At 48.3% G+C, this 26849-nt stretch overlaps 11 protein-coding genes across 11 annotated transcripts; 7 read left to right on the forward strand and 4 right to left on the reverse strand.

Moving 5' to 3' along the window:
* Positions 1–3946: 3946 nt before the first annotated feature.
* Positions 3947–4310, reverse strand: GGS22DRAFT_183028 (cytochrome C oxidase copper chaperone-domain-containing protein; the record flags this gene model as incomplete). Its single annotated transcript, XM_047964042.1, has 3 exons — positions 3947–4087; positions 4156–4232; positions 4286–4310. The coding sequence occupies 3 exons, from the start codon at positions 4308–4310 to the stop codon at positions 3947–3949; spliced, it is 243 nt and encodes an 80-aa protein (XP_047823519.1).
* A 1231-nt stretch (positions 4311–5541) lies between these two features.
* Positions 5542–7324, forward strand: GGS22DRAFT_176929 (FAD-binding domain-containing protein; the record flags this gene model as incomplete). The annotated part of the gene is made up of 5 exons (XM_047963474.1): positions 5542–5712; positions 5744–5762; positions 5852–6468; positions 6612–6990; positions 7050–7324. 5 exons carry the CDS (start codon positions 5542–5544, stop codon positions 7322–7324), a joined length of 1461 nt encoding a protein of 486 aa, XP_047823520.1.
* A 393-nt stretch (positions 7325–7717) lies between these two features.
* GGS22DRAFT_2709 (Alpha/Beta hydrolase protein) lies at positions 7718–9117 on the forward strand. Its single transcript, XM_047966661.1, has 4 exons — positions 7718–7807; positions 7875–8267; positions 8400–8673; positions 8737–9117. The coding sequence occupies exons 1-4, from the start codon at positions 7751–7753 to the stop codon at positions 9015–9017; spliced, it is 1005 nt and encodes a 334-aa protein (XP_047823521.1). The 5' UTR covers positions 7718–7750; the 3' UTR covers positions 9018–9117.
* A 414-nt stretch (positions 9118–9531) lies between these two features.
* GGS22DRAFT_2706 (tubulin binding cofactor A) lies at positions 9532–10268 on the forward strand. Its single transcript, XM_047966660.1, has 2 exons — positions 9532–9804; positions 9893–10268. The coding sequence occupies exons 1-2, from the start codon at positions 9625–9627 to the stop codon at positions 10076–10078; spliced, it is 366 nt and encodes a 121-aa protein (XP_047823522.1). The 5' UTR covers positions 9532–9624; the 3' UTR covers positions 10079–10268.
* GGS22DRAFT_148911 (Tho complex subunit 7-domain-containing protein) lies at positions 10196–11669 on the reverse strand. Its single transcript, XM_047959060.1, has one exon. The coding sequence runs from the start codon at positions 11566–11568 to the stop codon at positions 10459–10461; it is 1110 nt and encodes a 369-aa protein (XP_047823523.1). The 5' UTR covers positions 11569–11669; the 3' UTR covers positions 10196–10458.
* A 293-nt stretch (positions 11670–11962) lies between these two features.
* Positions 11963–14648, reverse strand: GGS22DRAFT_148912 (COG4-domain-containing protein). Its single transcript, XM_047959061.1, has 2 exons — positions 13330–14648; positions 11963–13270 (listed from the first exon to the last, which is right to left on the reverse strand). The coding sequence occupies exons 1-2, from the start codon at positions 14569–14571 to the stop codon at positions 12077–12079; spliced, it is 2436 nt and encodes an 811-aa protein (XP_047823524.1). The 5' UTR covers positions 14572–14648; the 3' UTR covers positions 11963–12076.
* Positions 14649–14820: 172 nt separating this feature from the next.
* Positions 14821–16533, forward strand: GGS22DRAFT_176932 (translation factor; the record flags this gene model as incomplete). The annotated part of the gene is made up of 2 exons (XM_047963475.1): positions 14821–14825; positions 15189–16533. 2 exons carry the CDS (start codon positions 14821–14823, stop codon positions 16531–16533), a joined length of 1350 nt encoding a protein of 449 aa, XP_047823525.1.
* A 67-nt stretch (positions 16534–16600) lies between these two features.
* On the reverse strand, positions 16601–17569 carry GGS22DRAFT_2736 (snare-like protein). The gene is made up of 3 exons (XM_047966670.1): positions 17278–17569; positions 16963–17209; positions 16601–16909 (listed from the first exon to the last, which is right to left on the reverse strand). Exons 1-3 carry the CDS (start codon positions 17390–17392, stop codon positions 16669–16671), a joined length of 603 nt encoding a protein of 200 aa, XP_047823526.1. The 5' UTR covers positions 17393–17569; the 3' UTR covers positions 16601–16668.
* A 274-nt stretch (positions 17570–17843) lies between these two features.
* GGS22DRAFT_2742 (cell division control protein 54) lies at positions 17844–21290 on the forward strand. Its single transcript, XM_047966672.1, has 3 exons — positions 17844–18259; positions 18316–20453; positions 20507–21290. The coding sequence occupies exons 1-3, from the start codon at positions 17908–17910 to the stop codon at positions 21086–21088; spliced, it is 3072 nt and encodes a 1023-aa protein (XP_047823527.1). The 5' UTR covers positions 17844–17907; the 3' UTR covers positions 21089–21290.
* A 12-nt stretch (positions 21291–21302) lies between these two features.
* On the forward strand, positions 21303–24540 carry GGS22DRAFT_148919 (glycoside hydrolase family 2 protein). The gene is made up of 5 exons (XM_047959062.1): positions 21303–21497; positions 21563–23325; positions 23448–23519; positions 23579–23986; positions 24080–24540. Exons 2-5 carry the CDS (start codon positions 21866–21868, stop codon positions 24210–24212), a joined length of 2073 nt encoding a protein of 690 aa, XP_047823528.1. The 5' UTR covers positions 21303–21497; positions 21563–21865; the 3' UTR covers positions 24213–24540.
* Positions 24541–24892: 352 nt separating this feature from the next.
* GGS22DRAFT_2787 (NADH-ubiquinone oxidoreductase 49 kDa subunit) lies at positions 24893–26848 on the forward strand. Its single transcript, XM_047966682.1, has 3 exons — positions 24893–25657; positions 25767–26508; positions 26574–26848. The coding sequence occupies exons 1-3, from the start codon at positions 25037–25039 to the stop codon at positions 26588–26590; spliced, it is 1380 nt and encodes a 459-aa protein (XP_047823529.1). The 5' UTR covers positions 24893–25036; the 3' UTR covers positions 26591–26848.
* Position 26849: the final 1 nt, after the last annotated feature.

Genomic DNA, 26849 nt, shown 5'->3' on the forward strand with positions numbered 1-26849 from the left:
AAGCTGGCCATCTCACATCCCAGACGCGAGATCTGGAATTGGGGGACCCGTTCTCGTGGTGAGATGCTTAGGTATAGCGTACATACATACGTGTGTGAGTGGGTTGTGGGTCCCTGCCTTACCCCATTAACCCCATGTCTAGTCCCCTGTGGTGCCATGGGGAAGGAGAGCAAGGTCAAGGGGGCAAGGGGAGACGGAGGGGGGTAGAAGCTAGGTTTGGTAGGGGATATGTCCGTGGATGTCTAGGTACCGTTCAAGGAATTTGGGATCCGAAAAAAAAAAAAAAGAAAAAAAAAAGTGAGAGAGAGAAGGAAAATTGCATTTCGGTTAATGAACCAAATTCTGGATTCCGCCGAGCCACGAGCGATCTAACTGGAACCCGGCCGAGTAGTAACGCCACCCGTAGTATTCAGGTCGAGCAACATCCCGTTTGGTATGTCTCGCAGCAAGGTACTCGTTTCTCGATATTGCTCGGTAGTGCATTTGATTTCGGGAAGGGTATTTTCTTTGTCATAGACTCACATTCTACATACCGTCGAGGTAGTTCGAGGTAGCAGTAGATCTTCTACCGTGGCCGGGGTAATTCTGCAGAAGGGTAGCCATCGCCGGATTATCGACCGGCCGTCCATGTCACGATTTGATATGATAGACAGACGGGTTTACTAGGTCCCATAAACATTGGAACTCTTCCAGAACGCATAGCAATCTGCTCTGGATATACATAGATAGTACCGTAGTAGGTGCCGTGTGTGACGAGTCGTTCTCGTCGAGTACGATGCGAGTTATCTTTGGTTGGATATAATGGATTTGCGGGGAAATACTCGACCAGTAACACCGATATCCTGGATCTGATCCCACCGCGGGACGAGAACGACGAACTTGTAAGTTTACCTATTTCAAGCAAGTCCGCTCTTTCTATTGGTGGCGACGAAGTGGTGCTATACTATTCTAGAGACGAAAACGCGTAGTATAGCGTCGTCGTTTCAAGATGATCGATCATGATTTTCTTAAATTGACCCTACAACAATTCTATTAACGACTTGTGTTCCGAATTCCGTAAGACTATACGATCGTCTATTCTCGTTCCAGCCTAGACTACACGGTTCCGCGGTATCGGTGACGGCCTAGAATATACTACCTTGACTAAGATATTAGGCAAAATGAATCGCATGCACGTCAAAATCGTTAGAGGGTTTCCTCTTGTCTAGGCGAGATGTATCTGTATAGTTCCAAAGGGTCGCAAGTCGAATCCCCTGTTAGCAAAATAGGAATCTAGGTAATAGTCGGTTCAGCTGTTACCAAAATGGAACCCGCCAGTCACACCTTGGCTAGAGCATATCGATCTACCGCTTATAGAAGTAGGTTGCAGTGCATCGAAATGCAGCGAAAGTAACGTGGAATGGCCGCAGGAGAGTAGCTCTATTACCGGACCATGTTCATGTGGTTAACAGATCTAACCACTAAGATCGATGATACTTAAAAAAGAAAAGGAAAACTCTTCACGAGAAGAATCCATTATTCAAAACTTCTGTTCAATTACACAGAATAATATGCTATTGTTGGGGTGGTGCTATATCTGATCCGGACTCTTCTGCGGCGGTAGTAGCAGAGTTAAATTAATACGGCTTGGCGTTTGCCTCCTTCGATCTCCAATGACTCTCGTCTTGTCGATAGCTTACGACATGCCCTATCGGGTAGATTGTTGATGAATAACTAATCACACCGTCTTCTGCAGCAGTTGATTCTTTACATGTAGGGGCCGTATGGTATGCAGACTATGATACACAACCTGACGAGTAGGTAGCCTACCTAGTAAGAAATCCAAATGAGCGAGGAAGGAGTTTAGATGGAACCAGGCACATGGAAGGGATTCTCGATTCGGAAATCAGCTTGGTGCATTGGCAACGATTTTACGAACGCAGCTGTCAGCCAGCAGATAACTCACCCCCGGAGTCACGCCCCGCAAAGCCGGATAATGAGAGATGTCGAGTGAAGCGAGCGAGGCAAGAATCGATCATTCTTGACGAGCCTCAACACGATGGGATCGTGATAGCTGACGCCTCTAGTAAGCCATATGTCACTTCCATAACGGCTCATTATCCTAGTTGGGTGATGGTGAGGTGCTGGTCGAGTTGTCTAAACAAGTAGACCCATTCTAAGAAACGACTAAACTCCTGATTCCATTCTCGCTATTGAATTATACCGAAACATCATCGTATCGCTTAAAGATGCTGGGCAGGTACTGATGTCTTACTACCTACGCGTAGTAAACCTCGGCATGCTGGTTTTATCAACAATGCTAAGGACCTGGTCAGACTGGCCAGACTGGATCAGACATCTTTCTCCGGGGGAATTGCAGATCCTCGTGAGTTTTTGCCAACCGTAGTGTAGTTGGGCAATTTTAGCTTGCCCCAGATCTGGGGAATTGGGGGCTAATTTGAGAGTTAGTTAGTTGACCTTACGGGTCCTAAGACCCGAAGGATTTGCAAATTTTGGGTTCCTCGGACCGCCATTTGAGAATCTCAGAAGAAACCATTAGTTGTGCTCGCTTCCATATCATCTTACAGTTAGTAAGTCGCCGAATTGACGCCTCAAAACACGCCGCATCCATACCATATTTCGAAAAGGATTAATCATTCGACACGATGCTAGGTATGTACGCTAATACTGGGTAAACATTGTTAGGTCCTCAGCTTGCCCAGGTCGATCAGGTGCAAGTTCTAGGCCGGTGGATCGTGGTGGGTTATTTAGCAATGTAGCCATTTAGCCTAAATGCGGCAAAAATGCCTGGTCAGAAATTGACTAGGGACCCCATGCAGAAGTTTGCAGGAGGGGTGGGATATTTTGGGGCGGATGCTTCCGAGGCAACGTGTGCTTGGCCATGTGCGTGGGATCGTGCAGTTCTCAGAACTGTGTCTCATCCTGACTTCTCCTGACTTTTTGTCAGTTCTATCATCCAGTCCGATGGGCGCATTGAACATGATTAAAATGTCTCACGGATGAGGATGCCGTAGGAACAACTAGACGACCGTTGACAAGCTTCGACTCGGTCTTAAGTTTCTAATAGACGTATTCGCTACCGAGTATCGTAGAGTCCTAAGCTAACATCTACGTCAGAGCCGCCACGATGCAAGGGAAATGCTACCAGAATATCATATGTTGGCTGTCATTACGAACCCACCAGTATTCCGACCATCGAAAGCGTTATAAACAGCAACCCGTAGCCAGTGTCCAGAAAATGGGTTGCCACGTAGTTCATCCTACTTTATAGGTATTTCATGGATTTCGACATTGCGCGATGCGGAAACCCGGGTGAACCTGCCAGACACATCGGCCGTATCGAAGAGGCTCTGTACGATGCCAAACACAACACACCAACCGTCCAATAAATACCTGGTAAGTACTCTGCCAGGGACGGATATTTAGATGGTCGCGGCGAGACAGAGCTGAACTAAGCCAATATGGCTGATTGGACGCCTTGCCAAGCAGCATATGCAATGACCTTGTTCCAATACTCTGATGAGGCTATTTCGTAGATTGATTGCATCGATCGAGCCGCGTAAGTTCCTCGGTTATGAGATCGAAGCGCATTCAGCCTGACCAACGACATATATCCGCCGAGAGTCTACCGCCCACTGTACGCGTTGCCTAACGATGGAAATCTGCTGACCACATAATTCTCTCACTCTCACTCTCACGGTTCGCACGATTGCGAAATTTAAATAGACCGAGAAATTATACCGAGGAGTGGATTCTTGTTTATTCCTATCTTCGTAACGCCGTCCAATGCATCAAATGCATCATGCCTTCAGAGGGTATTTTCATCCTCTATCCGATCCTGAACGCCGGTTTGCTATAATTCAGTCGAGCCCTTATATACAAACCCGTGAATTTTCCCGAGAGGGATTATCCACGAATATGTCTCCCACGTGTTCTACCTCTATCCTTAAACCTGAAATCCGAATCCGGCCATGCATGTTCGATACTCATCGATGGTCGTCTTGCAATCGGAGGTGGGATCGGCTGCTTTCGAGAAAAGCATGCATTCGTCGCGCTTAGACTTCTCGTCCTTGCAAACACAGCAAGGCTGTTCATGAGCATGAGTTAGCAATAAACGCTACTAGATATCGATATTGGAATGTATTATATATATACCTTAGGCTTTGTCACAGCGCGCGCATCGGAGCCGGAACTCGCGGCAGATTTGGCCTCGGGCTTCGTGGAAATCCAGGCTACATTGATTTAGTAAAGACGAGACAAAAATACGACTTGAATGTTGTCTCACGTATAGAAACACCTAGCCAAGCCATTTCAATAGCGTTGAAGGTTTGGGCGGATGTATTGCGATATATGTAAAGTGGTGAAGTTTTTTGTCGCAACTCAGGAATCTGTTCGTAGAATTATTAATCGACAAAATGATCATCAAAAAAAGATCGGACGAGGGACCTTAGTATGACGTGATTTGTCAGTAACAGTGCATTTGCCTAGGTTACGATAAGCTACCGCCTGCACGGCCACACGTGTTATCTAAAGACCGAAACCATGTGGCGCCCCGCAAGCTCCGAACTTTCAAGGTTGTACGCTGTAGAGCCACACAAACAAGGTTTGTTTCCAAAGGTCCCGGCAACACGGGTGACTGCTTAGATAATAATTTTAACCATTTTTAGTTCGATTTTCTATCGCAAACAAACGACCAAAAGTTCCATGATTCCTATTTTGGACAAAACAAAAAGGAACTTGAGCCCTGGATTGGCTAAAACGCCGTCTCTCATTACCGAGAATCAAGCAAATTGATCTAAATTGACCTACTATATTAATGACTAATTGGGTCTATTTCAAACGCCATGCTCATCCATACGGATTATTTCCAACTCATTATCGTCATCCTCTGCTAAGACCACCCATAGCATCATCGGTTCCGATGGTGTTGGTTTCGAAGCTTGGCTGATGCCAATCGCGTCTAAGTCAATATATGTCGAGAAGTTTCGTTGTGATTAAATCAAGGCACCTCGGTTGTCCTTTTGAAACAACAAGCGAGAATACCTAACAAGTGGTTTGACTGATGACTCTGATAGGTCCTGTTCATAATAGATTCATCAAGTTTGGCCCTTAAGAATTCTTAGCGTCAACTACAATCTTAATCTACGTGTTAGCTGGAATAGCTGAATCAGCCTCAATGGCTAACACTGACATAGTTGGGATCCGCATGAAGCGTTGTGGGGACGGTGACAGGGCATGCGATAGTCGAATCCAAAGAACATTGCATCCACATCAGACTACCGTCTACCGTCTTTTTCACTTCAAAAGACCATTCCTTCTAACTTCTAGAAGTTATGGGTCGTTCTTTCTTAGTTTCCGTACCATGTTCGTATATAAACTGTCGAGGTTGCTCGAGTAGTAGCGAAGTAACCTTGGAATTGTCGTTGGTATCAATTCTACATTTCTCCTATACTTCTAATATCTAATACATACCTTCAACTGTCCCCCTTTACTGCTTTGTCAACGACAGTGTCTAGAAATCACTTATACGACGAATCGAACATGCCTACGAGCATTCGCAATGCGGTACTAACCGCACTCTCAGTGTTACCAGCGGTCCGATCCGCTGCGCATATTCCTGTAAGGGGCGGTGATACGGCAGCTCCTGTGTTACGTTCTCAGCAAGATACTTGCAACCAACTCAAACAGGCCTTGACTGGCGCCAACGCTACCGTATTCCCCTCGGATGGAGCAACATATGAAGATTTCGAAGACGAGAACTAGTGAGTTGTCCTGTATAGGTACAAATAGACTTGCAAAGTTTACAATTAACCATATTCCACTTCAAGTTCCGCGGCATGTAGACTACCAGCTGCTTGTATTGTCAGCCCCAAGAACACACAAGAGGTCTCTACGGTGGTAAAGATCCTTTCTCAGACGCAGACAAAGTTCGCTATCAGAAGCGGTGGCCACAATTACATACCAGGCTTCGCCAGTGTTAACGAATCGGGAGTGTTGGTTTCTCTCTCGAATTTGAACACCACCGTTTTATCAACAGACAAGAAAAGCGCCAAAATTGGCCCCGGAAATAGATGGCTGGCTGTCTACCAAGCTTTGGTACCCCAAGGGGTAACCGTCGTCGGAGGGCGTGTCGGCCCTGTCGGAGTTGGCGGATTGATGCTTGGGGGTGGACTAAGTTACTTCGCAACCCAACGGGGTCTTGCCCTCGACAATGTCAAATCGTATGAGGTAGTCCTCGCCAATGGCTCAATCGTCACTGCAACCGCCACCAATCAGTACTCGGACCTGTATAAGGGACTACGAGGTGGCGGTTCCAACTTCGGTATTGTCACCAACTACGAACTCTACACATATCCTGTTGGACAATTTTCCGTCGATGCTCGAGCGTACAGTACGAACCAGACCGATGCTTTCCTACGCGCCGTGGCTGAATATCAGCAAGAGGGACAATTGGATCCCTTATCAAGCGTTAGTGGTATGTATACCCGTGAAAATCATTATTTTTGCTATCAATGGAAGCTAACATAATTGTAGTATGTCGCATCATACTTTATATTACAACCCCCTTTTAGAGTTCGAAAAAAAATACTTGAAATACTAACATATATCAGATCCAATTACTTGCGACCGGCCCGACGATTATGCTTCTATATAACGAAGCGGTACAATCGGCCAAGGCATTTGATGCCTTTTATAACCTCGGATCATACACACCAATCGCGGCATTCAACGGCTCACTTCTAGATATCATGGCTCTGACTGGATCCCGATTTTCGACCGGAAATATCAGCACTTACGGCGAGACATTCACCCACAAAGTCGACGCCGACCTAAACATCGACTTGTATAACATCTTCGTCGAAGAGATTGCCAACCTCCCCACCGGTGCTTCAGGGGTCTGGGTACCAAACCCAATTGCTGCCAGTGTAGCTACTGTTGGGAAACAGTACGGAGGAAACTTGCTTGGTCTGCAGGAGGTCCCGCAACAATGTTCGTTTATCCTTTGACATGCCTATTAAGTATTATTACTAACAATTTGCTCTTCATAGGGTACGAATGGTTCATTACATGGACAGATTCAACCCAAGAACAGACTATCCGTGATATATCCCAACGAATCACTCAGCGATGCACCGCTGCCACCGAAGCGAAAGACGCTGACTTGCCATACCTATTCACGAACACAGCTGGCATAAAACAGAACGTGCTCAGTAGCTTCGGTGCGGATAACGTCAACACCATAAAAGCGATAGCGGCGAAATACGACCCGGGTCAGGTGTTCCAGAAACTACAGAACGACGGATTCCTCATCCGAAAGTTATAAGAGACGGATCGGATATTTTTCTTATTTATTTTTGCTTTGTTTTACGTACCCGGGTATTATAAGGGCGGCAGGTATAGACTGAAGGGCTTCAGTGCGGATGATACCCAAGGGAGAGTTACTGTAATAAATAATTACCAACCTACCTATTTATAAAGATTAGGTATAACTCAATATTGAACCCTTTTTATTATATGATCGTCAGACCTGTGAAGGCTGTGGTAAGAAGAATGGGTCTTATATGCCGTCAGATCTTCGCAGACAGATCGCAACAAGACGCCTAAAGGGGCAATTACCTATGCTTCCAGTAGCTGTGATTTGATAGTTGATTCAACCAGCCTTATTTAAAAGAAATTGCAGGTCTTGAAGACTACTTAAGCACCTACCCTCTCCCATGTTTTATACTACTAGTTATACAATTACGATAGAATGAGGTCGATTGAAGAAATTCGGGCTCTTTCGACGATCGATCCTGAATTAGATCAGGTAGGTTTATAATCATAGCCTAAGTATTCACTCGTACATACAATAACAATTCACCCTGTATGACCAGTTACTCAGAAACGGTCTTGTACTGCCCCCATCATGGAATAAAGACACGGACATATACGAAATCCGCGCTCTGCTATCCCAAATAGCAGAAACAGAGAAAGGTCAACTAGACACTCGTATCGAGGAGAAAGACCTACAAGTCCCTACAAGGGATAATGGGTGTATTAAGGTTCGAGTGTATCGTCTGAAAGAATGGGCTGCGGATTGGGGCGGTCGTCCGGGAATATTGATGCTTCACGGCGGCGGGTATAGCGTTGGCGATTTGAATACCGGTGCTCGGCTAAGCCGCGCGTTCGCAGACCTAGGTGGTATTTCCGTGAACGTCGAGTTTCGGCTGGCGCCCGAACATCCGTTCCCGGGGCCGGTTGAGGATGCGTATGATGCTCTGGCTTGGGTGAGTGTCCTTTTTTTCTGGGATAAGCACCTACATAGATTTCGATATATTGGAAGACGAATGTGGAATAAGACCGGAAGAATGGTAACGGATAGACAACATGAGACAATTAACGAGTATTTCATACAACAGGTTTCAGAGAATCTCGAAAGCCTTAGAATCGACCCAGCAAAAGGGTTTATAGTTGCAGGCGAGAGCTCTGGAGCGAGCATGGCCCTCGCAGTGGCGTATCTCTGGGTAACGCAAAAAAAGGGCGCCACCTTGCAAATCACAGGCATATACAGCAGTGCTAACTCAGCAGCGAGCGCAGAGACGGTGCCTGAAAAGTACAGGTCCTTTTTCTTGAGTATGGAACAGAATGCCCACGCTCCTGTGTTGGATATTGCCGCCATTGAGCGTATCAACGGTAGGGACACCGTACTATAAAATCTCTACCAAGTAGGATTCCTATGCTAAACGAAGTTTGTAGAGCTCTACAAGCCGGTCCCAAACAACCCCATCGCATATCCGATAGCCATTGCCGATCCCTCAATCATGCCTCGGACTTACTTCCAGGCGTGTGGCTTAGACCCTACGAGGGACTGTACTTTGGTTATGGAGCAAGTCTGGAAGGACTCCGGTGTCCAGACGAAAATCGATATTTACCCAGGCATGCCTCATATATTCTGGGCCTTGGGACTTCCTATGCTGGAACAGATCAAGAAGCATGAGGCGGATACTCGGGATGGGCTCTTGTGGCTGCTGAGTTGAAAGGCGAAATGATGGCCCGGTAGATTGACAGACTTGTCAAAGCTGAATAATCTAGTCCCCATTCTATTAATTGGTCGCAAGCCATTCTTTTTCTATTTGATTTCTTTGATATTTGCCCCATCTGACAGTTGTAGTAGGCAGCCATATGTCGGGGCGATCCATGGATGTCATTGCTTCACTCACTAAGAAATCCTAACCCTCATCCAACTCTCTCAGAATGAGATGGACGACTCTGCTCTCTTTCACATAACAATATTATAGTCTTCGAATAGAGGGAAATGAAAAAGACGACAAGAGAAAATAATATAAAGCTTCTTATTTCTTTACTTGAGTTATAACTTCCAATAAAGCAATTGTATACCATGTTTAATCGCATATTAATACCGTTTCCCCTCCTACCCCGCCAACCCCACCAAAACATTATTCATACCGCGATTTGGACGATTGCATTACCTAAATAAATATGAATTAGCAGCTTCGATCTAGGCAACGAAATAACGAATCCTCTATAAGACCAAGAGAAGTTCGTCTGTTAACTCTCAAACCTTCTTGTCATACTCCCATCGCCGTCAAAAGAATACCAACACACACAGGATACACAGCAACGATGCCGGCCCCATCCCCCCTTACCATCGCGACGCAATCCGTCCAACGCCTCGTCAAGGAGGAAAAGTACTACCGAAAGGAACTCGAGCAGCAGAACGAGCGTCTCAAGAGGCTCGAGACAGAGCTTAAAGCTGCGGGCGAAGGCGCGGACGGTAATGCCGGGTTCGTGCTAAAGCAAGAGGTGTGTTAATTTCTCCTCCCCCTTCTCTTTCCTATCACCCCCTTTTCATATAACCATATAAAATCATACTAACTTTACTCCACTACAGCAAAAAGCCAGAGATGAAACCAAAGCCGTATTCGCGCCTCTAAACGAGCGTATCGTCGAAGCCGTCCAACGACTCGAGGAGCAGATCGCAGCAGCCGAGAGCGAGGAGGGATCTCCCGAGGAAATCAAGAAGGCGAACGAAGCTTTGGAGCTAGGGAAATCCGTAGAAGAGCCTCCTGCCGCATAAGTTGCCCATCTACCTAGTAACTAAGGCTAGGTAGGGGGTGTTCGTGTAGGATTACGAAGAGGAGTCTTATGAGTTAATACAATGATACCACATTTACCACAACCCGAAAATTAAAGCATTGATTTTAAGAAAAGACGTTTACTAGGTAGAAGAACCATGGCAGAGATTCGTGAATGAGCCTTTCCTCGTTATTACCGTGCCTATCTGTGTAGACGACTTCGTTCTGCTGCTATGTTGGGTATAACAATTCCTATCCGCATGCTAGACTCTGTAGCTCAGTGGCAACGAATCTCTAAAGCAAATCCTGCGATCTTCGCCATGAACAAAGACCCCATAGAACCCACGCCTAGACTCCCTTCACCACCCCTTCCGCGTATCCCTCACGAGGTATCCATACCATCAGGCGCCTCCACCGTAATCTGCGGCGTCTCCTGGGACTCGTTCTCCGCCATCGGCGTATCGCCCTGTAACTGGTTCTGCTGCGTGCCAGACTCACTCATCTCGATATCCTCGCCCTCCTCAGGCTCATCGTCTCTCGGCTGCTGGCTACCCGCGCGTAGACTCGGAGCCTGGCTTCCAGCTCGTGAAAAGTCTCCACTATCGCCCAATCTCGGCTTCAAGCCACTCCCAGCACCCACCGCAGCCGACGCGCCACCCGGGCTATCAGGTCTCGGCGTTCTGCCATCGCGACTACTCAGAAGAGGCGTAGCACCGCCCGCGTCGCCCTTAGCAGACACAGCACCGCTATCCGGCCTCGGCGTCGCATTCCCACTAACCAACCCCGCCTTGCCCGGCGTAACCGCGGCCTCCCCATCCTCCGCATCCGAATCCATGCCCTCCCTACGTTCCACCTCCTCCTTCTCATCGCGAATCAGCGCGCGTAACCTCTTCCCCTCCTCCACCAGCCTCTCAAACTGCTCTCGTCTCTCCCGCCACGTATGTCCGTAATTCTCGCTCTCGCGGTACAGCTCATCGCACTCCTCGGCCAGCTTGGCCAGGTTGACAGCCTGTTCCGCGCGCGGGCGCAGCATGCGGTTACTCGTGATTTTGTCGGCCAGCTCGTCGAATTTCCGGCGCTGGGCGAGCGTCGCCCGCGCTTCTTCGAGCTGCGTTTTCAGCCGCGCGTTGCCGTCCCGCACGGACTCCATCGTCGACATGATGCGCACCCGGTCCGCGGCGTACCGCTCGCGCTCTTGCGTGTTGGCTGTGTCGAGGAATTGCAGGCGTAGGATTTGCGCGTCGAAGGCTTCGAAGTCGAGGGTTATGTCTTCTTTGAGCGAGGTGATGTCGATTGCGGGAGTGGCTTCGGCGTCGGGGTTGGTGCTGTCCGGGGGAGGAGTGAGGAGTTTGGCTGGGCTGGTGAAGGCGCTGGGGTGCACGAGGCGGCGGATGAGCCGTTTGAATGATTTCTCCTCGACGTTAAGGAGGCGGGTTTTGTGCAGCTCGTTTTCCTCTCGCTCCTCTAGGAGCCCGAAATGTTGGGACGCCATGGATTGATGAGGTTATATTGCTACGTTTTTAGAGATAAAAAGGTGTGGAAATGGTGGATGTTGTTTGGAATTTAGAAGTTGAGTAGCTGTGTTTGTACGAAGTTTGAGATTGAACTGTGCAGCTGTTGAGGTTGGAAATGGAAATTGGTTAAACGCGGTTGGCTTATCGATAATATTTTTATCGATAGTCCTCTCAATGGAAAAGCCGCAGTAAATGCATAACTTCATTTTTTGTATATCTATACTCATTATGCCAATATCATCCTATCCGTCAAAACCCATCTCTCCTTTAATCATTCTCCTATCTATAGATGTATTTGTTATTGAGCAGATTCCTTCATGAAACATTACTATGCTTCTTAGTACATGATCATGTTTGCTGTTAAGAAGAATATGACTCACAAACAGCCCCTTATTTTGAATTGTCTATCATAACTTTGTACAGCCAAGACACATCCTGCGCTTGCTATATACCATAGATCTAAAGCGTACAACTAATGATCATTAATCATGCCTTAACTAAATTCCTCGCTCTCCGCCTTTCATCCTCGTTGAGTACCCATTGGATACTGTCTTCCCCATCGTCACTGCTTAATTCTTCCCATTCCTCTTCCTCCATGTTGGCGACCATAAGAATTTGGGTCACCTTCGCAAACATTTCCCTAACAGACCAGTTCCCTCTAGAGACGGTACTGATGATACCCGAGAAATCCCGGTCCATGCGTATTGCACCATACGCGCTCGTTTTCCCACTGTAACTCCAAACCCTTTTCTCGAGCGTCTTAGCCAGATCTGTAGCCGTGAGGTCCACAAGCGCAGTAAACGTTTTAGGAGTCATTAGTCGTGCGATAGGTTTCATTAGAGCATCCCATCCACGTTCGAATCTCCGTTGGACGCGATCTATCATCTCGTCTTCGTCTTCATCATTCTGGCGGGCGATTTCGGCCAGTTCGTCTTCGGAGCGCCAATAATCCGCATCGCGGAAGGCTTCCACGAGAACAGGCTTTAGCCTTTGCTTGACAACAAAGGTAAAAAGAACCTTCAAGGCATCGGATATCAATTCGCTAGTCTTAATAGCAAATGTGGAATTTAATGCGTTGAGGGTTGAGGTTACAAATGTGACGTCGTGTTCGAATGGAAATTTTGTTGCTAAGGGGTTAGAGTGGGATGTCCCATCCGGTTGATCGGGAGAAGTGCCCAGTTGTGATGCGATGATGCGAGCTAGGTAATCTTTTGCCACATCCAAGCTATTGATGAGCACAATAAAAGCAATAATTTTGTTCTCAGGTGGAAGACCTCCTTGGACTGTGGGCTGGGGATAGGATTCATCCCGCATCCTCCGCTGTACCATTCCAATAAAATCAGACCCTAATACTCTTCCGACATCCGGAATAACCGAGGCTGCTACGTCGCGTTGCGATGTTGATATGGCCTTTTGGGTTATGGTACTGACGATATACATGATATCATCAACAGCTGAGATTATGTAAGGGGCATTTCCGTCAATAGACTTGTTGATGTTGAGTGACAGGCCGCTGGGTGATTCGTCGAGTTGGAACGCTTTTTCGACGGATCTTCTGAAAAAGAACATGGCCAAAGAATTGTATGGTGATGTTAGCTTCCCTGAAATCTTCCGACCAAGATTGGATTTTGTGACGACTTCTGGAATTGACAGAGGAGCATCATCAGGGGTATCTGGGTCCTAAAAGAATGTTGAAAATTAGTGGGTGGCGTTTCGAAAAAGACCCGAAGGTAAATTACCTTGCATTTCCCAGCAAGGAATCTCGAGTACAATGCCCAACGGCCAAGCATGACAGAGATCTCGCTAAGTAGACTGTCCACTTCTTTCATATCAACACCTTCGTCTTCGCTATTCCGTGCGTTGGTTCCACCACCTAGCGCTGGCGAATTCACACGTGGTGTACCTGTAAGTGTCCTCTGCGGTGGGAGGAAGCTCTGTACTAAGAAAGAGAACGGGTAACTCTTTGCATCAGTAAGTTTCCTGTCGATGCCTCTCTCGTCACTCCATGAATCCAAAATGATGCCGCCTTGTACATCAGCCTCCATCTGGAGTCTCTCTATGACCTTGACCATCTTTCCCTCGCCATAATGCCTCTCTACAAGACCGCCGTGGCTCTCAACGATCTGGGCAATATGCTCAAATAGCTTGGTGAGCGCGTTGGCGTAGAAGAACCCATCTTTCTTTCCAGCATCTCCAGGTGCTGCCCGGAGAGTCGCCCTAGCCGTACCAGCAACGCCCTGACATACATATCGCCCATATACATCTAAACCAACATCACCTCTCCCTATCAAAGGAAACAGTTTGAAAAATCTTGTAACCTTAGCGCCGTCGCCGTCTTTAGCAGCCTTTTCGAATTCCCGTAGAAACAATCCGCATAAGCTTTCTTTCGCATTCTCAAGCGTTACCCAGGGCGCATCTGGCACTTCGACACTCGGGACCATAGAGGCCGCAAAACCACCGCGTATGATTGGTTCAGGCACCTTGCTTGCGCGAGAAATATACCCAGCCGCTGCCTCCCAATCCTGCGGCGCACCCATGCTGCCAACAACGCCATGGACACAAGCTTTGAGCTCTGCAACTTGCTCGACAACTCTCAAAGTTTGCTGCACTCTGTCCTTTTCCAAATCGAGATCCTTGACCCGGCTAGAAAGTCGGCCTGCAGTGTCGGCAGCTGAGGACAGCATGCCATTGCTGATAGATCTTGTTGCAATAACTTGGGAGCCGAGGTTCGCACGAAGTAGATCGAGCCGTCCTAACTCTCGAGATAGGTCTGCTTGGGAGGAGAGGAGCGCATTGAGACGATTTGTTACGCTGGTCTCTCGGACGTGTAGGGCAGCCAATGCGGCGCGGACGTCGGAAAGCGTTGAGGCATCGTGAATGGAGGGACCTGAACCAGATGTCGAGTTGGGGTTCAGCTTATTAGAGGGTTTCTGCGTTGTTGGCCCCGAGGAGTTGCCATTGGGGATATTGTTGGCGGACATTGGGACATCGATTGTGGGAGGCGCATAGCGAGCGACGTATGTAAGATGTCGAGCCTAGCCTGAAGTTGTAAAGTGTGGGCTGAAGTTGGTCAGTTCGTCCAACCAACAGCGATCCATCGATCATTTTACACCCCGCTAAACGGTACAAAATTGATAGGGCTTAGCGATGTAGTAGCAGAGTTTAACCACTAAATTTAAGCCAGTTAGGTCCTAAATCCCCTGAACTAAGGTTAATTACAGCGATCTGCTATGCAGTATTTAAGGTTCGGAATATGGATATTAGGTACATCAACCTTAATCGATAAGCTTGCTGTAATTTTTAGTTTGCGACCTATATCGTCATCGCTGTCGCCCGTAGATTCTTCCAACATTATGAGTCACTTTTCAATGTCGATTTTTATACTCATACCTGACCAATAGGTCTATAGAAAAATTTAGAATATTTTGAGATCTTTCAATAAATCCACTCAAGCAGTCGTATCTAGCACCAGCAAAATCTTATACGATCTTATACAAACAAGCAAATTGGCGCCTAAGATCTCGGGTCTAAGATTGAAAACTGTTCGAGCTGCTTTTCACTCTTACAGCACGATGTCTCAGGATCTCCCAAGAGTGAGCACCCGTGTCCTTAAGATACCAGAAAGGGATTTGGGAAAATTTAAGGAAAATGAGGGCTATGAAAAATTAAAATCATGGGAAGTCTCTCAAACCCAATCATCCAGTCTGGAAATTCTTCATGAGGCTGCGGAATATCTTAGGACCAAGGATACGCCCGTTGCGTTCCCAACTGAAACCGTCTATGGACTTGGAGCTGATGCAACGCGAAGTTGTGCGGTTAGGGGTATATATACTGCGAAGAGAAGACCAGCAGATAACCCCCTAATTATTCACATCTCGGATCTGGACATGCTTCGAAATGTTCTAGTTCCTGTGAATACAACTAATGGTACAACCAACGGAACAGCGAATGGCACAATAAAGGGTACAACAGATACCGTTCATGACAGAATACCCGAGATATACAAACCTCTCATAGAAAGATTCTGGCCAGGACCCCTGACGATATTACTTCCCAATCCAACTCCATCCAAATTAGCCCCTGAAGTAACGGCTGGGCTCAAGACCTTTGGTGTTCGAATGCCAAAGTCACCTCTTGCTCTCTCACTTATCAAATTAACAGGCGCACCCCTGGCAGCACCATCAGCGAACGCCTCGACGAAGCCTTCGCCAACTACTGCTGAACATGTACTCGAGGATCTAGATGGTCGCATTGAACTAATACTCGATGGCGGTTCCTGCCATGTCGGAGTTGAGAGCACAGTAGTAGACGGTTTATGCGATCCCCCTTTAATCCTAAGACCGGGCGGAGTAAGCATAGATGAGTTACGCAGCTGTGCTGGATGGGAGAAAATCGAAAAGGGGTATAAAGACCAGAGCGAGCTAGGCAAGGCTGCGCCAAGAGCCCCAGGAATGAAATACAAACATTACAGTCCTAAGGCAAAGGTGGTTCTGTACGAGGCGACTTTCGCTGCAGCTAAGGACGGTGTTCAGGCCGAGGATTTCGAAGCGTTCGTACAGGATCGACAATCACAACAAGACTTACGTGTCGGCATAATACGAACTCGATATTGGAAGCCTGCTGCCGGACTGCGTTGCGGCGACTTTGAAAAGCGGGAGACGGTGAAGACGGAGACTACTCAAGAGAGTCAAGACACATCTGAGCTTGATGTTCAAGAAACAGCACTTTATGATACCACGAGTGGAGCTTCTATCGGAAAGCTCATGGATATAAGCATTGGGGCGGACACTAGAAGCATAGCGCAAGGACTCTTTTCGGCGCTACGGGAACTGGATAGACGGGGTGCGGATATCATATTTGTAGAGGGTACAGTAGACGACGAAGATATCGGCGCGGCGGTCATGAACCGGCTGCGCAAGGCAGCTACTCGGATTAGGTCGTAGATCATAGCCGATATGACCACGCCGCCCATCTCAATGCCAACAATTCGTTAAGAATAGAATAACGACTTTTTACCAACGCCATGCCAGAGTCTACGTTTAAGGCCATCTCATAATCTTCATATGAACTGCGGTGTCTCACAATCCTTGTCTCAACCAATCTGTCAACTTCGCCTTTCCTAATTGCGCCAGGTTGTTCACTCCTTGTTCGCTAAGGTCGATGCGGCTGAGGTTAACATCTTGCGTCGGCGCCTTGCTGACTCTTTGTACGATGATTGTCGGGTCGGTCTCTAAGATGATGCCATCGTCTACAATCTCGTCGATAGCCAATGAAACCAAGTCATAGTTTTCGATAATCGTTCGCTTATCAACCGATTGCCTTGCGCTTAGTTAGCTTTACGTCCGATTGAATCACTCGACTAGTCAACGTACTTAAATAGTAGGTGTAGCGAGTCTCGTAGTGCTAGAATGACGTTGTATAGGAGGACCTCGTTCTCGTCCACGCCACCCACGACGTACATCATCACGTCGGACTCCATCTTGTACAGAACGATCCGGTTGTCATAGAGGATGATGTCACCGGTCTGCTTTGCCGTCTTCTCGAGTAGACCCTTCTCGAACGTCTTCTGCGACTTCACATCTGCGAACGGCCCGCTAGGTTGGTGGTGAGGAGTTGAAGCTATAGTAGGTACTTGTCAGCGGCTGCCACACTACGATTTCACAACGTTGAGAAGGGATCGAGCATACAAGCTGTGGGCGCATGGTGGGGAGAGTTGTAGTATTTCGCGAATATCCGGGAACCATCATCGACGTTGAGAATGATGATGGCATTCACCGAGGATAAGGACATCCCGGGTGCCATTTTGAAGGTCTAGATACGTAATAGGTTATAGGTAGAGAATAGCTGTGGTAATGCGGATTTCAGGGACGTTGTCTAGTAATTGTCTATAATACCAAAGTTAATTTCAAGCACCAATGCTAGCATAGAAGTTCAAGGTGTAAGGTACATCGAGTTCATGTGGCATTTGGCCAGAGTGGGTCCACGGATCCAGATGAGATGGATAAATTGTTTTAGCGGAACCGTTGCTGCATGGTTAAGGGTCCCGCGCTAGCTGTGCACTAATCAGCATAATATTATGCTATGTGCACAAAGGTAAATAAAGCAATTAAGTGGTTGCATAATTTCCACTTTACGCGAAAAGACGCGCTAACCCCCTTTCGACGCGTCCCCGTTTTACGCGATTTCCTCTAGGGCGGTATATCGGTATCCCACTTTCCTGGCTTGATCTTCCCCGTCACCCACTTTCTTTTCAAGTCAACTCCCATTCCGTAACCAGAATTAATCTCGACATCGCATTTGACCATATCATAGTCAAGATGTCGTCGCCTTCTTCTCGCCGTACGCGAGGGTCGCAAGCCGGTACTCCACGTCGGAGTGCACGAAATTCTCAAGTCCCCCAAAGCAGTCCCGCCAACGGGGGGGCGTCACAAAATGGATCGCAGAGTGGGAATAATCTACAACCCAATCCTCCGTCTCAATTAGCATCAAGCCCTCTGTTTTACCAGTCGTCCCCGGCTCCTAGAAATGACAGGAGTTCGCCTGCCATACGCCATAACACGAACAGCCAGAGCACAAACGCCAACTCCGGCGCAGCGCCTAGTTCGCCGCTACGCCGCATGGACAGCGATGGTGAACGTACACCAAGAGCAGCTAGATCACTTATGGGTGGTGAGAGCAGATTCACCAAAGAGAAGATATTACGTATATACTAACCAATGCCTCAGAATCCTCGCCCATTCGATACGAACCAAGTTCGAGTCCTGGACCTGGACGTAATTTGCACCCACAATCCGATCTTCGAAGCGAGAGCAGTAACTTATTCGTTGGGCCGTCTGACACCCCAAGGGCCAACAGGGTTAATCGAAGAGGTGACATCAACTCCGAGCTTTTCAGTAGTGCTGGTCGAGGAGGTAGCCGTGTCATTTTGGATGATGCTGGGCGCGTAGTCCGAGAGATCCATTCCGATGCAGCAACCTTTTCCAATTTAGACCCTAACACCTCCGATGCCAATGCTCTTGGTGGCCAGGATAATGCGACAATCTGGGGTACTACGGTCTCCATTGATGATACATACGCCGCTTTCAAGGATTTCTTACGGAATTTCACCAAGAAGTATCGCATGTGGGGTGAGGGAATGACTACGGAGCAGACCGATGCTGAACCTGACTCTACAGCCAAACCATACTGGGAAGAACTGAATAACATGCTCATACTTGGCCAACGAATTCTCTACGTTAATATCCAGGATTTCAAGCTATACCCGCCTACCAGGAAGATGTGGCACCAAATTCAACACTACCCCCAGGAAATTGTGCCGCTTATGGACCAGTCTGTCCATGATATTATGATAGAGCTTGCACAGGCTGAAATGTCTAGGCAAAGAAGTCAGAGTACCGCGACAGCTGCAACCCCGCGTAATGGTGCTCCAAGCTCTGACATGCACTTCCCGAGCTCAGAGCGTGGCGATGAGCCTCAACCTTCGCAACAACGACCCCCACAAGGCCCTACTCTAGAAGAAAAGGTTATGGATCAGACTTATATGACTCGACCATATGGTCTCGATGAGGTCATAAATCTACGTGACCTTAACCCATCTGATATGGACAAGCTCATCTGTATCAAGGGTCTCGTCATCCGGACAACACCCGTTATCCCCGATATGAAGCAGGCTTTTTTCCGATGCAGTGTCTGCAGCCACTCTCTTCTAGTTGGCCTTGATAGAGGCAAGATTCGTGAGCCCACCGAATGTCCGCGCTATCTATGCGACTCCAAGAACTCCATGCAAATCATTCATAATAGGTGTGAGTTCGAGGACAAGCAAGTCATCAAATTACAGGAAACGCCTGATGCCGTACCCGCTGGTCAAACACCACACTCAGTGTCGGTCTGTGTCTATAATGAGCTGGTGGACTTCTGCAAAGCTGGTGATCGCATCAAGATTACAGGTATCTACCGTGTCAGTCCAGTTAGGGTCAATCCGCGTCAACGCTCAGTCAAGAGCGTATTCAAGACTTTCGTCGACGTTGTTCACGTCGCCAAAGTCGATAATAAACGAATGGATATGGATCCTTCCACTCTCGAGATTGAAATCGACGATGCGGAAAACAATATCGAAGAGACACGAAAGATTAGCCCCGAGGATGAAGAGAAGATCAAGGCTACCGCTGCTCGCCCAGATATTTATGAACTTCTTGCCCGATCACTAGCTCCATCTGTTTACGAGATGGACGACGTGAAGAAAGGCATACTTCTTCAAATGTTCGGAGGAACGAATAAGACCTTCGAGAAAGGTGGTAGCCCGAAATATCGAGGTGATATAAACGTCTTGCTCTGCGGTGATCCGTCGACATCGAAGTCTCAATTGCTCAAATATATTCACAAGATTGCCCCTCGTGGTGTATACACCAGTGGTAAAGGATCTTCTGCCGTTGGTCTTACTGCGTACGTCACTCGCGATCCCGAGACTCGACAACTAGTACTCGAGTCTGGTGCTTTGGTCTTGTCCGATGGTGGTATATGTTGCATTGACGAGTTCGACAAGATGTCTGACTCCACCCGCTCTGTTCTTCACGAAGTCATGGAACAGCAGACCGTTTCAGTAGCTAAAGCTGGTATTATCACGACGTTGAACGCCAGAACCAGCATTTTGGCATCAGCCAACCCAATTGGGTCTCGATACAACCCGGACCTACCCGTTCCACAAAACATTGATCTACCACCTACACTATTATCACGATTTGATCTCGTTTACTTAATCCTCGACCGCGTTAATGAGTCGATGGATCGCAAATTGGCTCGCCATCTACTTTCTATGTATCTTGAAGACAAGCCTCAATCCGCCCCGACCAACAACGAGATATTGGTAAGTTCATGAAACAAAACTTCTTTAAAATATTTCACTAACATAATTTTCAGCCCGTAGAATTTTTGACGTTGTATATCTCATATGCCCGTAATCACGTTCATCCAACCCTTTCTCAAGATGCCTCGCAAGCACTTGTTGAGGCATACGTCAAGATGCGCAAATTAGGACAAGATGTCCGCTCAGCTGAGAAACGTATTACCGCCACAACTCGTCAACTTGAGTCAATGATTCGTCTTGCTGAAGCACATGCTAAGATGAGACTATCCACGACAGTCACCAAAGGTGATGTTCTGGAGGCTGAACGACTTATTCAGTCGGCATTGAAGACTGCGGCTACAGACTCACAGGGCCGCATCGATATGAGTCTTCTCACAGAAGGTACTAGTGCCGCAGAAAGGAAACGCAAGACTGAGCTCAAGGAAGCCGTCTTGCAACTACTCAACGAGTTGACCAGCGGTGGACAGAATGTGCGATGGAGCGAGATCAGCAGGAAGCTAAACGAAGGTTCAAGTGTTCCAGTCGAGCCAGCGGACTTTGCCGAGGCAATGAGGGCTCTCGAGATGGAGGGTTCTGTTATGATCACTGGTGAGGGTGCCAGAAAGAGCGTGAGACGTGTTACGGGCGTCGCGTAATAGGACGAGAAGTTTACGAGAATCAGGTTTGGTTCCTGGACTAATGTATGGATTGTGGGGTTAACGTCATCGGGCAGATCGTCTATGCTGGCTGGCGTCTGAGATATGATGAAACGTTAAACTGGACATGAGCTACGGATGTGGGATGAGTTAACGATGGAGTGAATTAATAAAATGTTGAACATCTTTTCAAAATGAGTATCTCGTGGTGATTTGTATTACATACCATTTAGACATGGAGGCTGAGTTGCCTCATTTTTCCTTGGCAAGTTAACTCCCGAAGAGGTATATGCAACGACGCTCCTAAAAATATCAAACTCTACGTAACGTCACACGATCTTTAAACTCCAAGACTACACGAAGCGACCTAGTTTTTTTTCTGTTTATAGAAACCCAAAAAACAGCGTTTGTAAGAGCTCTCCAAATATTACACTATGCAAGACTCGCAGGCCGAGTCCAGTTTTGTCGACCTAGAGCAGCTGTCATTGGTGCGCAGTGACGTCAACCCTTCTCCTCACGTTTCAAAGAAATGGACCACGATACGCCGATATCGAAAGCGGGCGGTTCGTATACTGCAAGGTTTTGGCGATGATCTTCATAGATAGGGCGCTTGCTTTTTCTTTTTCCTCTCCTCTCCGCCATAGTCTACTTGCCAGGTACTCCAGGTAGGGTAGAGAGTATACACTCGTTTTTACCCGTCCCCTCCCTTTTTTTTCATAGGCTGCACGCTTAGGAGATACAGGAGATATATGTACATGATCGATTTGGTGTGCCACAATGGCGTACAACTCCAAAGACAACTACCCGCGCCCGGACTTCGTCCACGCGAATCATAGGTGGACGCCCATAAACGACGGCTGGTCCATCCTCTTCGACGACGCGGATGTCGGGCTAAGGGATCACTGGCACATCACCGGAGTCCCGGACAAAGTGTCCGTGGCGCCCAACGCCACTGACGCGGAGGCGCTCGCGCAGAAATTAGCTGCGTTTCCCGAACTCAAGGAGAAGGGCTTCCACACCGCCCCTAAACCCCGCGAGTACGCTAAGGCCCCTATCAACGTTCCCTTCACCTTCCAGACCCCCGCCTCAGGCATCAACGACAACGACGCCCACGAGGTCCTCTGGTACGAGCGCGGCGTCACGGACCCCCGCTCCGCCGCAGAGAAAGGGGCCGGAGACCGCGTGATCCTCCGGTTCGGCGCCGTCGACTACGACGTCACGCTCTGGACCGACGGGTACCCCATCGCGGCGCACCGCGGCGGCCACGTCCCGTTCGACGTAGATGTCTCGGATGCCCTGGTCAGGGGCGATGGCAAGTTCCGGCTTACGCTCAGAATCCGCGATTCCCCGCACGACCTCGCGCAGCCCCGCGGCAAACAGTACTGGGCCCCGCACCCCGAAAGCATCTTCTACACCCCGTCCAGCGGCATCTGGCAGCCCGTGTGGCTGGAGGTCCTGCCCGCGACGCGCATCGGGGATAGTTCGTCTGGCACGGTGTTGCGCGCGAATAATATCAAAGACGGGTTGCTGGAGGCACGGGTTATGGTGTTGGGACGACGCGCGGGGGGGAGGTATGCGGTTGAGATTGAGGGGAGCTTGCATGGGGTTAGGGTTGCGTGTAAGAGGGAGACGTTGCCCGGGGATAAGGATTATGTCTTTGTGAACTTGGGCTTGGAGCTGAGCGATGAGCAGAAGTCGAAGGCGGACCCGACGCTCGCGGAGGTCGCGCCGTATTATGATACCCATAGCTGGAGGGGAAATCTCGCGCTTTGGAGCCCTGATCATCCGACTTTGTATGATCTCTCGCTTAGACTGTTTGATGAGGAGGGGGCGCTGGTGGATGAGGTTAAGACGTATACCGGGTTTAGGAATCTGGACTGGAATAGGGGCGATCGGACGTTCCGGCTTAATGGTCGCCCGTTGTTCCAGGCGTTGGTTCTGGATCAGGGGTATTGGCCGGAAACCGGGATCACGCCGCCGTCGCCGGAGAGTTTGAAGAAGGATATAGAGCTCTCGAAGAAAATGGGGTTTAATGGATGTCGCAAGCACCAGAAGGTCGAGGATCCGGTGTTCTTGTATTGGGCTGATAGGTTGGGGTACCTGGTCTGGGGTGAGATTGCGAACGCGTATGAGTTTAATGAGGATTACGCGGAGAGGTTCACTCAGGAGTGGTTGGAGGCTGTGAAGAGGGATATCAATCACCCTTCGATCGTCACTTGGACGCCTGTTAATGGTATGTGAAATACGCTTGGTCTACGAGTAGGGATAGGGGCTAACTTGTTTACAGTACGTCGGCGAGTTTCCCGCCTCATACCCTGCTCCATCGAATCAGCATAGCAGCTAACGAGTAACAGGAGAGCTGGGCTTACCCTAACCTGAAAGACAACGTAGACCAGCGAAACCACATCCGCTCACTCTACTACCTTACCAAGTAAGAGCCAACCCACCGCTCATCATACCAAGAAATATACCCCTAACCCCTAATCACAGAACCCTAGACCCCACCCGCCCCGTCAGCGACAACTGCGGCTGGGAGCACGTCATCACAGACCTAAGCACCTTCCACGACTACTCCGACGCCCCGGACCTCTCCAAAACATGCTCCTCCCTCGAAGGCATCCTCGGCAAGAAACTCGGCGACCGCGATTTCTTCGTCGGTCCCACATCCACGCCGGACGGGAGGAAAGACGAGGGCACGAAGCACAGGGAAGGCGCGCCGGTGATCTGTTCCGAATTCGGCGGTGTGAACATCGCGCCGGCGAAGAAGGAGGAGGGCAGTGAGCGGGATTGGGGATACACGACTGCGAGCGATCCGAGGGATCTGCTGAAGCGGTTTGATAGGTTGCTTAGGGCGGTGGTGGAGGGGGGCCATATTTGTGGGATTGTTTATACGCAGTTGTGAGTTTTTGGTACTTTCTATTTTAAGGGGGTGGGGGTGAGGAATAGGGGTTAGTTGAGTGCTATGTGCTGATTACTAATATGTGGTTCCAGGTCCGACGTCGAGCAGGAAGTCAACGGCCTGTATTCATTCGATAGGAGGGAGAAAATCCCTGCTACGGAAGTTAGCAAGATCGTTGAGGAGGTGATCAAGGTGTACTATAATAGTCTGTCGAAGGGCGCGTGAGATATTCAAATACCCAGGATATATGCAGGTCTGGAGGCCAGGCTTTGTGGAGGGACATTCTCAAGGTTATTATGCAGGTAGGTAGGTTCGGGTTAGGTAGGTATTTCGGAGGATAACCGTATTTTATAAATTCTAGGAACATATTATTGGTTTGGCATCGAATTGGTGGTTATACGTGATGTTGTTGCGTGGTTAGCCCCTGGTAGTTGATACTTGGGTTTTGTATATCTAAAGCTCATGATTATAGTCGAATCTATCGTAGGGTTCAAGAGGAGTTCATAGTCCGGGTTTGTTCGGTTCTTGTTAATAGTAACTACCCTTATTTCAACGCTCAGATAGTGAGCACACTATGCCTTGAGTAAGACTGCATGTTCGTGATGCGACAATGAAGGCTGAATTTAAGTGTACAAAATCAGTATTAAATTAATATCAGACAAACGCCATAACTATTAACAACAGGAATTATCAAGGCGCTGTTCATATCACTTTATTTGTATATAATAAATCGCCTCCATGTATGCCATGTAAGTGTAGGTTGTCAATGACCGAAGTACAGTCCGAGCTTCTATTAACTGATTTATTTACACTGTCATCGGTTTACAGATAAGCAGATAACCGTTAAGTGGGGGCACAAGCTTAAATATGATGTGCAGGGATTCCTAGAGAATCTAGGTGGGGCGGAAAAATAACGCAGCGATCCAATGACGAGGACATTAATTGTAAGGTGCTATCCCAGAGTCCAGGGTATCATCGATTGATTAACCTCAAGTCTCTCAATCGCCACTCCAGACACCAATTTCCCAATTGGACTGAACACAACGGATATGGCGTCGCTATATCGCATTGCCGGCTGCGGCGCCAGGCGTCTGCGGCTCCCGAAGTCTGCGATACCAGCCATACGCGCATTTTCACAGTCCTCTCTGCGCAACGCCGAAGTTCCGGAATATCAACCTACCATTCTCAAGCCCATCGATCCCAACACCATCCAAGGTCTACCGAGAACAGAGGCCGAACGTGAGCCAGACGTCACACAGCGAAAGATGCGCCACTACACAGTCAACTTCGGTCCCCAGCATCCCGCCGCCCACGGCGTGTTGCGGTTGATTCTCGAGCTGAACGGAGAGGAGATCCTTCGAGCCGATCCCCACGTCGGCTTGTTACACAGAGGAACGGAGAAGTTGATCGAATACAAGACATATCTACAAGCACTACCTTACTTCGACCGATTAGACTACGTCTCCATGATGACGAACGAACAATGCTTCTCCCTCGCCGTCGAGAAGCTACTCAACGTAGAGATCCCCGAGCGGGCTAAGTGGATTCGAACATTGTTTGGAGAAATTACGCGAATTCTAAATCACCTTATGTCCGTCTTATCACACGCCATGGACGTCGGTGCTTTAACACCTTTCTTATGGGGTTTCGAGGAACGAGAGAAGTTGATGGTAAGTTAAATTCATCGATTAAACAGCGATTAGTAGCTACATGTCTATGTAATCCGCCATACACCATCATAAAAAAGCTAAAGCTAACATGGTCACCCCCCTTTGCTAGGAATTCTATGAACGTGTATCTGGTGCCCGTCTCCATTCAGCTTATGTTAGACCTGGTGGTGTTCACCAAGATATCCCGCTTGGTCTACTTGACGATATCTACCAATGGGCTACACAATTTGGCGACCGAATTGACGAAACCGAGGAGATGTTAACAGATAACCGTATCTGGCATCAAAGATTAAGGGGTATTGGTGTTGTTTCAGCTGAGGATGCCCTGAACCTTTCCTTCTCTGGTGTTATGTTAAGAGGATCCGGTATTCCTTGGGATATTCGTAAGAGTCAACCGTACGATGCGTATGACCAGGTTGAATTTGATGTCCCCGTGGGAATCAGGGGTGATTGCTACGACCGATACCTATGCCGAATGGAAGAGTTCCGTCAGTCTCTCCGAATTATCCACCAATGCCTCAACAAGATGCCAGCTGGTCCGGTCCGAGTTGAGGATTACAAGGTATCGCCACCTCCGCGAGCAGCCATGAAGGAGAATATGGAGGCTCTGATCCACCATTTCCTCCTGTACACCAAGGGTTATTCTGTGCCTCCCGGCGAGACTTATTCGGTAATTGAAGCACCAAAAGGAGAGATGGGTGTGTATTTGGTGAGCGACGGAAGCGAGAGACCATACCGTTGCTCGATCCGTGCCCCTGGTTTCGCGCACTTGGGTGGTTTCGACCACGTTTCCAGAGGACATTTACTTGCGGACGCGGTGGCGGTTATCGGTACAATGGATCTGGTGTTCGGTAAGTGAAATGCCTCTTAAATGTTCAAAGGGTGGAAATGAATACTAACCAATATGCGAATCTAGGCGAGGTAGACAGGTGATAGCCTTTCATAGGAGGCTAGGGTCCAAAAAGGGAATTGCTCGGTGCGAACCTTAGAATTCACTTTCATAAGCATCATGTATGATAGTCGTCGTTAAGGGGACAACGTACCTAAGGTAATGCATCGAGGCGCCATGGCGCCTTCAGTAAATATGATGAACATTGAAAATGCCGTGAGATATTTTTTTTCTTTCTTTTTTATGTCCTTTTGTGTGTTTTCGTGATGATTTCATTTTGCTCTCGGTATCTCTTTTTCATAT

The sequence above is a fragment of the Annulohypoxylon maeteangense genome, assembly GCF_022496945.1.
Source record: "Annulohypoxylon maeteangense strain CBS 123835 unplaced genomic scaffold GGS22scaffold_1, whole genome shotgun sequence".
Taxonomy (NCBI): domain Eukaryota; kingdom Fungi; phylum Ascomycota; class Sordariomycetes; order Xylariales; family Hypoxylaceae; genus Annulohypoxylon; species Annulohypoxylon maeteangense.